This window comes from Poecilia formosa, unplaced genomic scaffold, assembly GCF_000485575.1.
Source record: "Poecilia formosa unplaced genomic scaffold, Poecilia_formosa-5.1.2 Scaffold78, whole genome shotgun sequence".
NCBI classification, from domain to species: Eukaryota; Metazoa; Chordata; class Actinopteri; order Cyprinodontiformes; family Poeciliidae; genus Poecilia; species Poecilia formosa.
The window spans coordinates 886,264-899,796 of record NW_006800017.1 but is presented as its reverse complement, the minus strand read 5'-3'; the positions used below and the strand labels follow the sequence as shown (position 1 = coordinate 899,796).

The following is a 13,533-nucleotide window of genomic DNA, read 5'->3' as shown; positions in this document are numbered from 1 at the left end:
CAATCGTCGGCCTATAAAATGCTGGGGGGGGCACATAAAATGACATGGCGGGCCGCATGTGGCCCGCGGGCCTTGAGTTTGACCCATGTGGTGTAGAGCTTATGGGTATTATTGTCATCTTGATAAAAATTTATATATGTCATAATTTATGTGCCTCAGTAAATCAACATATCTGCTCTTCTTTCTAAACAGTTGAGAACTCTTGGAAAAAAAAATAGTTATATTCTTCAGATGAAATAAACTTTTTTGGTGAAGGATTAACTCATTTGGTTTTGATAATCAGTGACACTGGACAGGACAATATGTGAAAAGGTTAACAGGGTCGGAAAGCTTTTTCAGAGCACCGTTAAATGTAACAAATGCACCTCAGGACATATTTTAAAAAATAATAATTGTGAATGTATACCTGGATTGCTTTGCTTCTGTTTTTGTTTATTCCATTTCCCTCTGTTAATTTCAAGCATTTTTACAGGAACACTATATTTCCGCATGTGACGGCTCCGTGTGCTTATTAAAAGCTTGAATGTTGTTCCAAATTGCATTTTCAATTTTTAATGATCTCAAAATAAAGGGTGGAGAAAATTGTCCCAGTGCAATCATCCAGCTGAAGCACATTTTTTACTTTAACAGCGAGTGACCAACATTAGTACTGCTAGTACTCACAAAATATTCAACTTTTGCATCATCTAATACATTTTTTTTAAATGGGTTTTATTAATAGAGCTTACAGACAAAGAGTGTTGAAAGATACTAATAAGACGTCACCAAATCCTCTCTGGGCTGGCAGCAGCAGTTCTTCACACACAACAACATCTTTGCTTCCAGACTCCCAGTGTGCTTCATTTACATTCACAGGCTAACATTCAGACGTTCAATCTATCCAAAACAAAACAGACACATGAGTGTAATCATTGTTGCCTAAGAACAGCTCATTGTAAGCAGAGTACAGAGCAAGCACAAAGTGCATAAATCAGACAATAACAGGCAGCAAAGAGATCATCTTAAAAAGTCACATATGATGGCATTCTTTTGTAGTCAACAGATGGAATGATATTTCTAATTATTTATTTACTGAAACTCACAAAATGGTTGAGATTTATACAAGAGCACAAGACAAATATTACACAGTTCATGCTGAGTGTTGTAAAGCTGAGTGTTACTTGCAAATTTTTATTGCTAGGAGAAATAACATTAACCTACTGGACAACTGAGAGGCATTATAGCACATGCATAAATTTTGCTCCACTAAAAAAAAGCATCTTCATCAGAATACGTGTTGCATCCTCTGCTTTGTTTTCAAATTTATTTCATCTACCGTTTAGCCAAGCCGTACAGATTTATAAAGGCAAGGCGTAACTATGCTTATCGGCTTCAACAGTGAATCCTTTCGACGTTGGAAAAGACGTTTCAAATGTGATGTCCAAGCTTCTGATAGTAGATGTAAAAGCAATGTAGCAGTTGTTCTGTTAGCAAACATCTGAGAGGATATCACTTCACACCCAGTAAGGGTCTCACATTCTAGGTGATGGTTTTACTCCAGCAGAGTCAGCAGTGTTTTCACTCCAATAAAATACACTACAGCACCATTGCAGTTCATATATAAGCAGGAAAACATGGTAGAGGAAACGCCACCCCCCCCCCACCTCTTCATGGCTAAAAGCTTGCATACATCAAAATAGAAAAAAAAACAAAAAAACAAAAAAACAAAACAAAAAGCCATTCAGCCAAACTGCTCAGCCTGCTATCATATTGCAGGCCTCAAACTTAAAGAAAGACAGCAGCAATTCATAAAGAGAAAACATATTTACACTGCAGGCAAACAAGTGTAATTCCCTTACATACTTTTCTGTTTCTGCTTTTTGCGCTTAGATGTTTCAGATTGTAAAACATTTTTTTTATATCAGACAAAAATGACCTGAGGAAATACAAAATGTTGCCTTCAAATGATGTTTTCATTAATTAAGGGGGGGGAAGAAAGTCATGCCAACCTTGCCCAATTTGAGAAAGTAGTTGTTACATTTGTTAAGTTATTCAATTCAATGCTATTTTCCATGCTGGCTTTGTTTATTATTATTATTATTATTATTATTATTATTATTGGCAAATAGGCATCTTAAAACTCAAAGCATCTTAAAGGGTTACAAAGTCTTCTCTAAGGCTTCGGGGCTCCATTAAACTGCAGTGAAGTTCATTATCCCCAATGAGAGAAAAGGTGGAACAGCAATGAGTCTTCCAAAGAGTGGAAGATTTGAACAAACAGAGAAAAATAATGCTACTCTGCAATAATTAGCATGGCTAGGTTGTCTATTCTATTTTACAAAGCCATTCAGAACATTACTTTAGGCAAAGTCAGTTGACAAAAAGGAAAATAAAAGTGGCCAAGAAAAGTAATTTAACTTCTTTGTGCATCTGCTAGAGCCAGCTTGCGCTACCAGCTTGACTCTTGACCTCCTGAAACTTATGTGACTCTTAAGAAAAAAACAACAGCACTCAGTTAAGTGGCAACCAGGCTGAAAGGTACAACATAAATACATTCAAGAACAAATATCCATCAATTCACTTGGTGAACTTCTTCTTGTTTTTTTTTTGTAAACACAACCACAATGTTAAGCAGAGTCAGTATAGACACAATTTAGTTTTGAAAAGATGAAAGCAGTTCAGTAATGTGATTTAATGTCAGCTTCTGTGTGTGCCTATGAAAGTTACCTTCAGTACATTCTGTGGTTTTTGGCTCTTGATGTTTTGGTCTCTTACAAGCTGGCAAGCTATTAAGAAACAAAACAACTACAGCCAAAAAAAAAATAAAAAAAGAACTGCCCCTAAAAAATATGAGTATATAGTTTCACTACAACATAGCTATACCAACACCAGAATCATAATGCCCTTTTATTTGAGTTATTCTGGCAGCTAGCAGCAGCAGCAGACCTGTTGCTACCTCTAGGCTGTAGGAGAGCCATGCCAAGGCAAACGACCAGCCAAAGGAGACTTGCACAAAGACGAGATTTTCAGGGGGAACAATCCGTTGGAACTCTTCCATGGCTTGATTAGAGTATTTGATGTAGGTACTGACCCCTGACAGCGTGAAAATACCTGTTAACATGCGAGACAAAAAAGAAAAAAAGAAAAGCTGCATTAAAAAACAAACAAAAAAAAAAGTATCATATCCATTTTTAACACATTGCTTTGTTCCAGGAACAAAAAAATTGCATGCACCCTGCTGATGTGGACAAAATTGTCTGGACAGACCACTCTTATGTTTCATCACTGCACACCGCAATCACAGTGATTTATTATATAAAACTGTCCATGCATCAATTTTCTATAGCCAATTTAGATGGAGTGCAGGCGATTCTAGCAGATAGGAGGTGAGAGCACACCGGTCCATCAAACAGCACAACACAGAGACAGGAGCTCATGTTCATGCCTACGGCCAATTAATCCCTCTGTGGCTGTGGAAAAACGATTTTTGTTTTTACACAAAGAAAAAAAAAATAGAACAAATTGTTTCATCCCAGCTGTCAAGAAATTACAACAGCAAAACAAAAATAAGTATTTTTGTATGTCTGTGCATGTTCAAATGTGTTCTGATATGTGATATCAGAACACATTTTCTGACGAAGTTTTGAAAATAACAACCTTTAAGCAGGTATTAAACCTACCTCTCATTAAACCCACATTTCTAAATAATTTTTGCTTGTTTGTTTTATTAGTTTGATCCAATATTCTCATCTTAAATGTCATGTTTTCATTATCTTAGTTAGCATAAATAAGTCAGTCTTTGTTTCATTAATGTGGGCAACGTCTCAGAGAAATAAACTTCTGAGATAAAAAAAAAATAACAACAAAAAAAAGTTTTTTAGTTTATTTTTTGGATATGGCTGTATATATGTTTTTACTTATTTTTGGGAAAGATGCAAAATGGCTTAGGTAATGTGCAAAAAAAGACAAAGGTTACTAAGTGGCAGACTGCTGGTGGAGGAATGGTTTCAAATGTATTCCTGTCAACTGACCCTTTCTCAAGACCAGCAGGTGGCTTAATTTTCTTATCTTCCAAATACGTTTCAAACTGTGCTAAGACCCTGCACAGATGCTCAAAAATGCAGTTAAAAGAAAAAAATATATAAATATATAGGAGCCTAGGTGTCATGCAGGTATTCACCAAGTAAGACATTTCAAATTGTGTGGATCATAAAAAATACATTAACATTGAAGTTATTTTCTAAAAAAGCGAGTTACATTCTCGCACAGTTTTGTGAGAACAGTATTTTTTTGTGTGTAAAAAAAATCTGTCTGCTTTTGAAATGTCATTCAAAAGCAAAGAAAGACATATTGTCATTTCAAACTACTAAGATGTCTCAGTCTCACATCATAGAAATGAAAAATAAAGGAGAAAAGCATGGAGTTCTCTGCCCTCTTCCAGCTTAAACATTCTGTCTATGTGTTTGCTGGTGTGAGCATCTGTGAAGATTTGAAGCATGTTCATCAGAGCACAACCCTCTGCAGCTAAAAGTAGCTTTGAGACCTCAGACAGGTGTTAACATGTCTCTGTCTTTTTATGGACAGATGAGGTCAGCGGGCGGGAAAAATTCACAACCACACAGAGTAGGCATAGGTCAGGTCCAACTGTCAATGACTTGCAAAAAATATTCATACCATTAAAGCTTTTACACATTTTTGTCACATTTCATAACATAAAATCTTAGAATATTTTCAAGAGATTTTATATAGTAGCCATCTTCCAGCCATGCCAAAGAAAACCCTTTTCACAGAATGATGAGGAGGGTTCAAGGTGTTATAATGAAACACCACCATGTTAAATTATAAATGTGTTTTTTTTGTTTGATTGTTTTTTTTTTCAGCCCAATGTGCAGTAAGCAAAACAAAACAAAACAAAACAAAAAAAAAACTCAGTCTTGGTCATTGCTGACCAGAGCACAGTCTTCCACATTTGCTTTGTGCCCGATGGGGCTTGTGACAAGATGTAAACAAGGCTTCTGATGGCTTTCTTTTAATGCTTGGCTTCTTGCCTTCTTACCATAAAGACCACTTGTGGAGAGAATGACAAATACTAGTCCTTTAACACTAGCTCCCACCTGAGCTGCTGATCTCTGCAGCTCCCCTGCAGTGATTAATGATCCCCTTCTCAGCCTGTTTAGGTGGACAGCTATGTCTGGGTTTGCATTTATAGAAAAGAATAGAAACATTGTATTGTCCCAGAGTCTGGAAGTATATGTTGGATATTAATTTATAAACTAAACCTGCTTTAAATGTTTAAAGTAATGTTACCCTTGCTGTGGTATCTTCCCAAGACAGCTGTATTTTTATTGTATTTTAGGATTATTTAAGAATATGCAATGAACAAAAAGCAAAATCTTTTTGTTTTTAATTTCTTTTTTTTTATTTAAATTTGTATGATAATAAAAAAAAATAGTATATCTCTTCAGAAATGCCTATTTATAACTTTATTTTGTTTGAAGAGACTGAATGAACAGATTATCATGCTTAGTAATTACCTAGAGGCTCCCGGTACAAAATTAATTACTAACTGTAAAACAAGAGCAATCCTGTCGGAAAATGAACACCTTAAGAGATGTTCTGCTAGAAATAAAGTACAATTGTAAGACAATGCAGGTTTTCAATTTCCTTGAGAATCAGAAATCACTTCCCATTATTCTCAAGTTAATTTTTACTTTAGCTTTGTAAAAATTATCCAGCTTTGTCATTTTTTTTTTTCACAATAACCCAAGACGCTCATCTTCTGAAAAATTTGAACTAGCAAAGAAAAAAATGTCAATGGTAGCTATATATAGTGTTTATATTGCCTAGAATTCTGGGTAATTTCAGGTAAAATGTTTTGACAAAGAGTAAACAACACAACACACACACACACACACACACACACACACACACACACACACTCAAGTCTTCATGCTGTGAGGTAACATTGGCCACTGCAATTACAGAACAGCAGAGCGGCTTTTGTGAATTTATTCCCCAGTCATATGCAAATTATCCCAGTGTGCTGCCTCCAAAAATATAATCTGATCATTGACTCCACAGAAGGGAGCAGTGCTGTAAAGCTGACCATTGAATGGCATCTGGATGTTCTATAATGTATCATGAATCATTTGTTTCTTCTTTTCTTTCCTTTCTCTTTTTGTCTGTTCTTTTCTGTGTTCCTTGTGTTTTGCAATGGATGGAGGAATTGTCTCGGTTGACAGTTACCCCAGAGGTGAGCTGGAAAGAAAACCATTATTAAATGTCCTGAGCAGAACATCTAAAGTATTCAGTCATTAAATGAGCGATTCCATCTGACCTTTAGGAGGGCATGCTGGAAGAAAACACTCTGCTTCCACCATATTGAGCTGTGTTTACTCTTGGCAATTACTAATATTTAAATTCACAGCTGCTTGACTTTGTTTTTTTTTCCCACTCACAGTATAGTAAAATCTACATCCAGTGACAAGAGACACTGACAAGAGATCAAATGAAGAGAATAAGAAACATTTATAATTGAAGCTAAAACAACAAATGTGTAAAAGGGTACAAAGGGTATATTACAGCTCGACTCTGCACTGATTAAACAATTTATTACACTTGTTTGCACTGTGCAGCACAGGAAAAAAAGGGAAAAAAATGTCTGTTCTTTCACATCTCATGGTCACTGATGCCTCTCTAAAATCTAGAGATATTTCCCAGAGTATGATGGCAGTGCTAAAAGAGGGATCACAAACTGACACAAAACCCCCAAATATCAGATACCAAAATATCAAAACGTGATAATTCATTAAAAAGGACTGATGAGAGAGGCACAAAATCCTAAAACCCATTACCTCACTCTTTGTGTGTGTGTGTGTGTTTACTCTGGTCTTGAAGGTGGGAGAGCGCAGCATTAGCAGATCTTTTAATGTGGACAGAACATGACTAAGGCTCGGTATTTTAGCAGAGGGTGCAGTCATAATAAAACCTAATAATGTTTTATCCACAATGAGGGTAAAGAATCTTGAGAAATGCCTCCTGGTTTGCTCAAGGTCCTTTGACGCTTTCTTCTCTTTCCCTTTCTTTTCAGACAGCGTCTGCTTTTTCACACACACCTGTACTTTACGATTTGGACATGTCTCTGCACGATGTGCGGTGTCCTGGGTGGACACTTGGACCTTAGACTCAGTCTGTTTGTACCCTGACATCATATTTATTCCCACCATTATTGATTGTTATATATTATGTTAGATATATTATTGTATATTTATCTGTTCCCTGCATGTACATATATATGTACAGGGAGAAAGCGAGAGAGAGAGAAAAAGAGAGAATCTAATCAGAAAGGTTAATGGAGCGATGTCATTCTGAACTCTCAAAAACTGGTAGAATAAGTGTCCTTACTGTCTACAAATACATTTCTGTTCAGAGAAATGTTTTAAAGGTGCTTCTGTCATGTTTGGCTTGTGTTGTGAAGGACCCAAATTGAAACAGGGCAGAGGCATCTGCATGATGGTATCTATTGGTGAAAGTGAAGACTCACAGAACATGAGGGGAAATACACACAAACCAGGATTATGTCAAAAGAAGGATCCAGCAGTGAGTCAAAGAAACCAAGGAGCTCAAATACTGTGGAGATGTGATTTTTTTTATTTTTTTTTTCATTGGAACTAGTTCAATACAATCAAGAAAATAAGTGGGGAGCAAGTGTAAAGGAGCTGAGGAGATTAGACTAACAAGATCACTGAAAGTGGAAATACTACTGTCAGACTAATAAACACTATGGAAGCAGAGATTAATATAGAAAACACAGAAACAACTCAAAATGCAAAGTCCAAAATAGAGAACTTAAACAAAAGCAAATCAAAAAGTCCACGTGATCATGACAGCTGAATTTAAACACCAGTTTTATAAGGGGGATAATAATGTCATGTCAAATATTAAGTAGACATGTTGGGCCCGGGGAGGAGAGTGTGTGTGGATGGGTGTAGGGTCTTTTACTCCACAGCAATCTTTTCTGAGATTTCACACAGCTTCATTGTGAAGTATTACTGTGAAAGTGCTGTCATCAACACAGTCAATTAAGTCGTTATCCATGCTGAGGTGGTCTGGTGGTAATGAGTGTTAAAGTAATTGGTCAACATCAAGAAGGAACATCTTACTATCCTCTTCTGTTATACCCACCTATTTCTAAAAATAAGACAAAAATGATCCTTATTCTACTTTTGCATTGATTTCAGGAGCAGGGAGGTAATTTCATGAGACATTTTCACACACAGAAAGACGTTTTGAGCCAAGTCCACTAGGTGAGGAAGACACAACCACGTATGTAAGACAAGTTCTGAGGAAGCACACATTCTAGAAATTACTCACCCAAATCTCAGTAGTTCTCTCAACGAGAATAAAGACAATTTAACAGTAAGATGTCTGAAGGTATGAGTGAAATAGGAAAAAAAAAGATGGAGTGAGCACTTGTAACAGGTATCATAAATTAATTGTTGGTGAGTTCTGAGATATAACCATCCGTTACTAAGTATAACAATAAAATGTTTATTGTTATATGTTTATGTGACACAGTATTTTAAATCAAAAGAAATAGGAAAGACGAAGTTCACGTCAAAGCCATAGCCAATAGGTTATTGCACGGTGGAAGCTGATGAAATGATGATGTGTTGAGTTACAATACTCTCTGTGCTGCTCACAGAGCACTTTTAAGTCCTTCTGCATGGTGTAGGTTTGTTAAGTCTCCACGCTACTGCACTGAATTGCATGTCTGGTGAGTGTATCATACAAAGTCCACTGCTTCTACGAATGGCTTCAAATGGAATATGGAATTGTGGTGATGGCAGCCCGAAGGCGCATTGGCTTCTTAAAAAGACACTGACCAATTTAAAGACATCAAAATGTGAAGTCAAATTTCTTCTAAATTATGTATGTTTGAAAAATGCAGCATTTTTATAACAACTGAAGGTTACATCATTTGCTAGACTGTGCTATTAAATGGCGCTATGTGCCTCAGAAATACATAACAACCCTCCTTTTAAAACTGTTCCAGAATGAAGTGGAAGCAATAATAATAATAATAATATTATGAACTCTAAAACTTGTCATGCTTGTCATAGTGCATAAATTTATCTAAGTTGTATAGGTTTTTGAGCTTCAAACTAATTGGAAACAAAGCAATTCATGAACTTTCACTGCAATTTTAGCACCTATGTTTCCACATTTACATTGTGGTTTCAACACAGACACACCACTGACATATTCTTTCCACTACAGAAATGTAATTGTCGACTAAAACTCAATTACTGTAGGTGCAAATGCAGCAAGATATGTCTCAGTGTTGCAAAATATCCATGTTTCACACGTCTCATGACGCTACATAATCTTAACTTTAAAGTTTAGAGAAAACTGCATATTCGCAAAATCTGTCGCTGGACTCAAGCCAGGGTTTTGTTTTGCTCATTAAATTCTTATTTTCCTTTTAATAATTTATCATCTTCATCACCCACTGAAATAACACTTTGGGCAAAAACAAACATGTCACAATGAGATATGATTTCTTTTTTGTGCAAATGACCCACATGTTTTTTTTTTAGAAACATTTCAACTCAAACTACTTTAACACATACCACACTAACACACTAATAAAGCTGGGGTGTTTTTCATGGCAGTCCCTCCACTCAAGTGTACTTCCCATCCCACAAAATCTGAAAGTAGTGGTTTTACTAAGAGATGAATCGGATGCTAGAGCAGCTGAAGCTGAATTTTCAAGGTTTCCTCTCACATGTAAACATACGTCTATGTGTTGTATTGCACATCACAACACAGCACATTTGTTGTTGTTTTTTTTGTTTTGTTTTTTTTTTAATCTATTTTGATTATAACCTTCATGCAAAGCACAGATTCTGAATTCAAGCACAGCAACACATCAAGACATGTGAACGAACTTACTGCAGAGGAGAACATAGGAAGCCGATGCAGCCAGCAGCCTGGGACTGCAGGCCAATGAGCTGACAAGTCCGAAGATCCATCCGAACACCAGCAGTACCAGGCTGAGAGGCAGCAAGATGACCACTACCTTGTGCAAGCCTGCAAACACGCACATTTCCAATACAAAGAAAGGATTGGGGGGGGGCGTTGTTAGAGGGTCTGAACTACAGCTGTGTTGTATTTCACTGTAATGCTGTGTGCAATCATGTGGAAAAGCTTCCAAGATTTCCAAATTGATTTTAGCTATCTGGGGAGCCTTTGGGGCTTTTATTTCTACTGTCAGTAGAGGATAATCAACTTGCAGACATGACGAAGGTACCCCTTTTCTCAGCAAGTGATTTAACTCTATTTCTTGCGAGGTTGTAAACAAGGGCTCTTTGAAACCCCCATGGACTCTGATCTAATCTGAGGCCTCTGTGAAGCACTGTTCCTCCACAGAATGTTCAAGTAGGCTTATTGTTAGTCCGGCGAACATGCGGTTCCAGGTTCATCTCAGCAAGTAAGAAAATTATTAAAGCAATATTAATCTAAGCTGAAAAGGAATCATTAAACAGAAAGTAATGCAGTTCTGAGATAAACTTTTAAAAATGGCTCTTATAGCTGATTAAAACCAAAAATTCTGCTTCTTGTAAAGTTGGACTATTAGTAGACTAAGAAGCACAAATGTCATGTGTCCTCAAAAGCATTGGGCAGAATGCTGATTTTTTTTTTTGACCAGCAAACAGTCACTGATCAGTCCCAAAAGGGTGCTGCTTTGGAAGCTGCAGGCTCACGGAAGGCCATTAACTAATGGAAAGCTAATTGAAAGGAAAAAAAAGTGTAACGACAAAAAAAGTGTACAAGCAACAGGGTTAACCACATCATTACCTACAACCATATTTTTATTGCACTAAGTTATCAACCATGGAGCATCCTAGGTAGACTAAGGAGAAAAAGTACTGGACTGTGACAGTATGGTCCATTTTATGTGGAAAGGAAGGTCGCTTAGTCTACAGGAAAAAAAAATAGAGGCACACAATCCATATTACTGGAGATCCAGGGCGACAACTGCACACTCAGTGAGGACTTTGGGAGGCCAAGTAATCTGCAGGTGCTGTTCCAGTGTGTTTTAGTGAGTCCAAGGTCAGCATGGCCATCTGTCTAGATGTTTTAGAGCCGTTCATGCTTCCTGCTGCTGACAAGCTTTATGGAGAGGTTGAGTTCATTTTCCAGCAGGACTTAGCACCTACTCATACAGTCAAGTTTAATATGAATCACTGTGCTCACCTGAAACAAACCTCTAAGAGAGTCTACCACATACAGTGACCACATATAAGTTATTCATGCACAAAGAAGCACCGAGTGGACATACTTTATATATGTCAATATTTTTGCATTAAAGCTAATTTTTTCTCGCTCTTACATAAAAATTCAAATTTGTTGGAAAAACCTCAATTTGAGGGTCTTCTTTAGCTGTGAGCTACGAGCATCAAAATTAACATGGGTATATGACTGAATAACGTTACCAGAAATTAATTTGCTTTTTGATTATATTGCACCCATGTGTGACAACCACTTGAATTCTATTAAACTCTTTAGTCAGTTGTTAAAAAAAAAAAAAAAAGACACTCACCCAGAAGGTGCCTTTCAGTCTCTGATAGGCTGGACATATTTGCTGTAAAAGAAGGGATGACTGAACTCCTATTTGCACCTGAAAATGTCAGAGGGAAAGGTTACAAATGACAGACATTGCGGACCACCTCACAATACTAGAAAAAATAAAAAATAAAAAAATAAAAAAATCAAAAGCAAAGAATCTGCCTTTCCATTTCCTTTTTAAAATGCTCCAGTGTGCATGTTGTGCACTGAGAATTCCTCTCACTAGATGTTCAGCTATTGATCGGATGAAGGCTTCATGTTGTTACATTACTTTACAATTATTGTAAGAACTGTAGGTGCAACCTGCAACACATCTAAAACATATCAGTGGATGTTTTAGATTAAGGACTTCAAGCTGTGCAGACTAAGAGCAGAACACATAACAGCACTCACATGAAATCCTTAACAAGCTCCTTTGTGCACTCAGATTTTTGCGCATAAGAGGTTATATGGCACTCACATTTTTTCAAATAGATGTCATTTAAATTCAGTCAGTATTTCACATATATTAGTGGATGTTTTAGATCTACTTCGGTCAGATCAAAAAAAAAAAAAAAAACTCACTATGGTGATCTGAGATTCACGTCAGGTTGCTTCAGCACCTGGGTTCTGCACAACCAGCTGATGGCTGATGAGGGTTTTTAATCGGGAGCTGATGATGATGATGATGATGATGATGATGATGATGATGATGATGATGATGATGATTAGAGCAGTAGTGCAGCATCAGCACACAAATAAACATATTTCATATAAAGAATATTCGATGCGTTCATGTATTTGCATTGTTTTAGAAAAATATGTTCTTGAATAGAAAGGTTGAATCACAAAATAATTAACTGCGCGAGTATTTCCGCCTGGAATTTAAAATTGCAGAACTAAGTTGCAATAACTGAGTAGATTTAACATGCTGGATGATACCGAAGAGGATGCATTTACAATTTATTAGTAAGTGAATATGAAATCCCCAAACCTTCAATGATTCTCCACAATCCAGAGTGTGAACTCAGGTCATTTGGCCCCGTGTGGTTGGGCTTGTTTACATCGATAATGTACCAGTAATCAGTTCCGATGGCCACAGCGAGGAATGTGAAGCTGAGTAAACCAGTAAAGCCAGCCGAGAGCACAACCAGTCCGTACTTCATTGTTCACTCCTCAGAGCAGAGACCGCTTAATTTTTCCGCATCGGAGGAGACGCTCCGAGAAACGCGGCGCGTAAAAGCTCTCCAGCTGGATCCATCCCTGCAAAGTGATGTTTCTCCGCTCTAAAATCCAGTTGCGAATAAAAAGGACATAAAAAAGGAAAGAAAACTAAAAAGAAAGAAACAACAAAAATATTCCACTGGTTATATCCACCTGAGAAATGTTAAACAAAAAGGAAAAAGCGTTTATACAAACAAAATGTGAGCAGCCTTGTTTTTTTTTGTCGTCCCTCATCACTGAGAGGCGGCGACTGCTGTTTGATTTCTGTGGCGCTCCTGGATTAATCCATATTATCAAGTTAAGTGAATAGAATGCTAAGCTTCTGGTCCGTAATTTCAAAATAAAACACGTCTTAGGAAATAGTTGTGACTGTTCTTTTAACAAAATAAAACACACCCGCCTGTCACTGACCGCAGTGGAGTAATTCCAGTCCAAATTTACCAGGTTGGAGCTGGCTGTGTTTTTTTTTCTACATGGGGGCAAACAATAAAATAATGAAACAAAAAGGAAGGGCAATATTTCACCACTTAATACTAAGTGAGCCACAGAGTCAAAGAGCCGACTGCATATCCAGGGCTGCAGGTATAGCGGATCGTGCAGCAGATGTAAACTGTGACTCTATCTCAATATGGCTGACGCTAAAAGTGTGAATCCTTCATTTTTAACTAATTGTTAAAGGGAAAGCATAAGGGCAAAAAGTGAAACTAGTCCAATGGCTGA

General features: G+C 37.1%; 1 protein-coding gene across 1 annotated transcript; it reads right to left on the bottom strand.

The window, feature by feature from the left end:
- Positions 1-1,156: 1,156 nt before the first annotated feature.
- On the bottom strand, positions 1,157-13,074 carry LOC103140952 (transmembrane protein 235). Its single transcript, XM_007556329.2, has 4 exons — positions 12,584-13,074; positions 11,585-11,662; positions 9,934-10,071; positions 1,157-3,090 (listed from the first exon to the last, which is right to left on the bottom strand). The coding sequence occupies exons 1-4, from the start codon at positions 12,753-12,755 to the stop codon at positions 2,846-2,848; spliced, it is 633 nt and encodes a 210-aa protein (XP_007556391.1). The 5' UTR covers positions 12,756-13,074; the 3' UTR covers positions 1,157-2,845.
- Between the last annotated feature and the right edge of the window lie 459 nt (positions 13,075-13,533).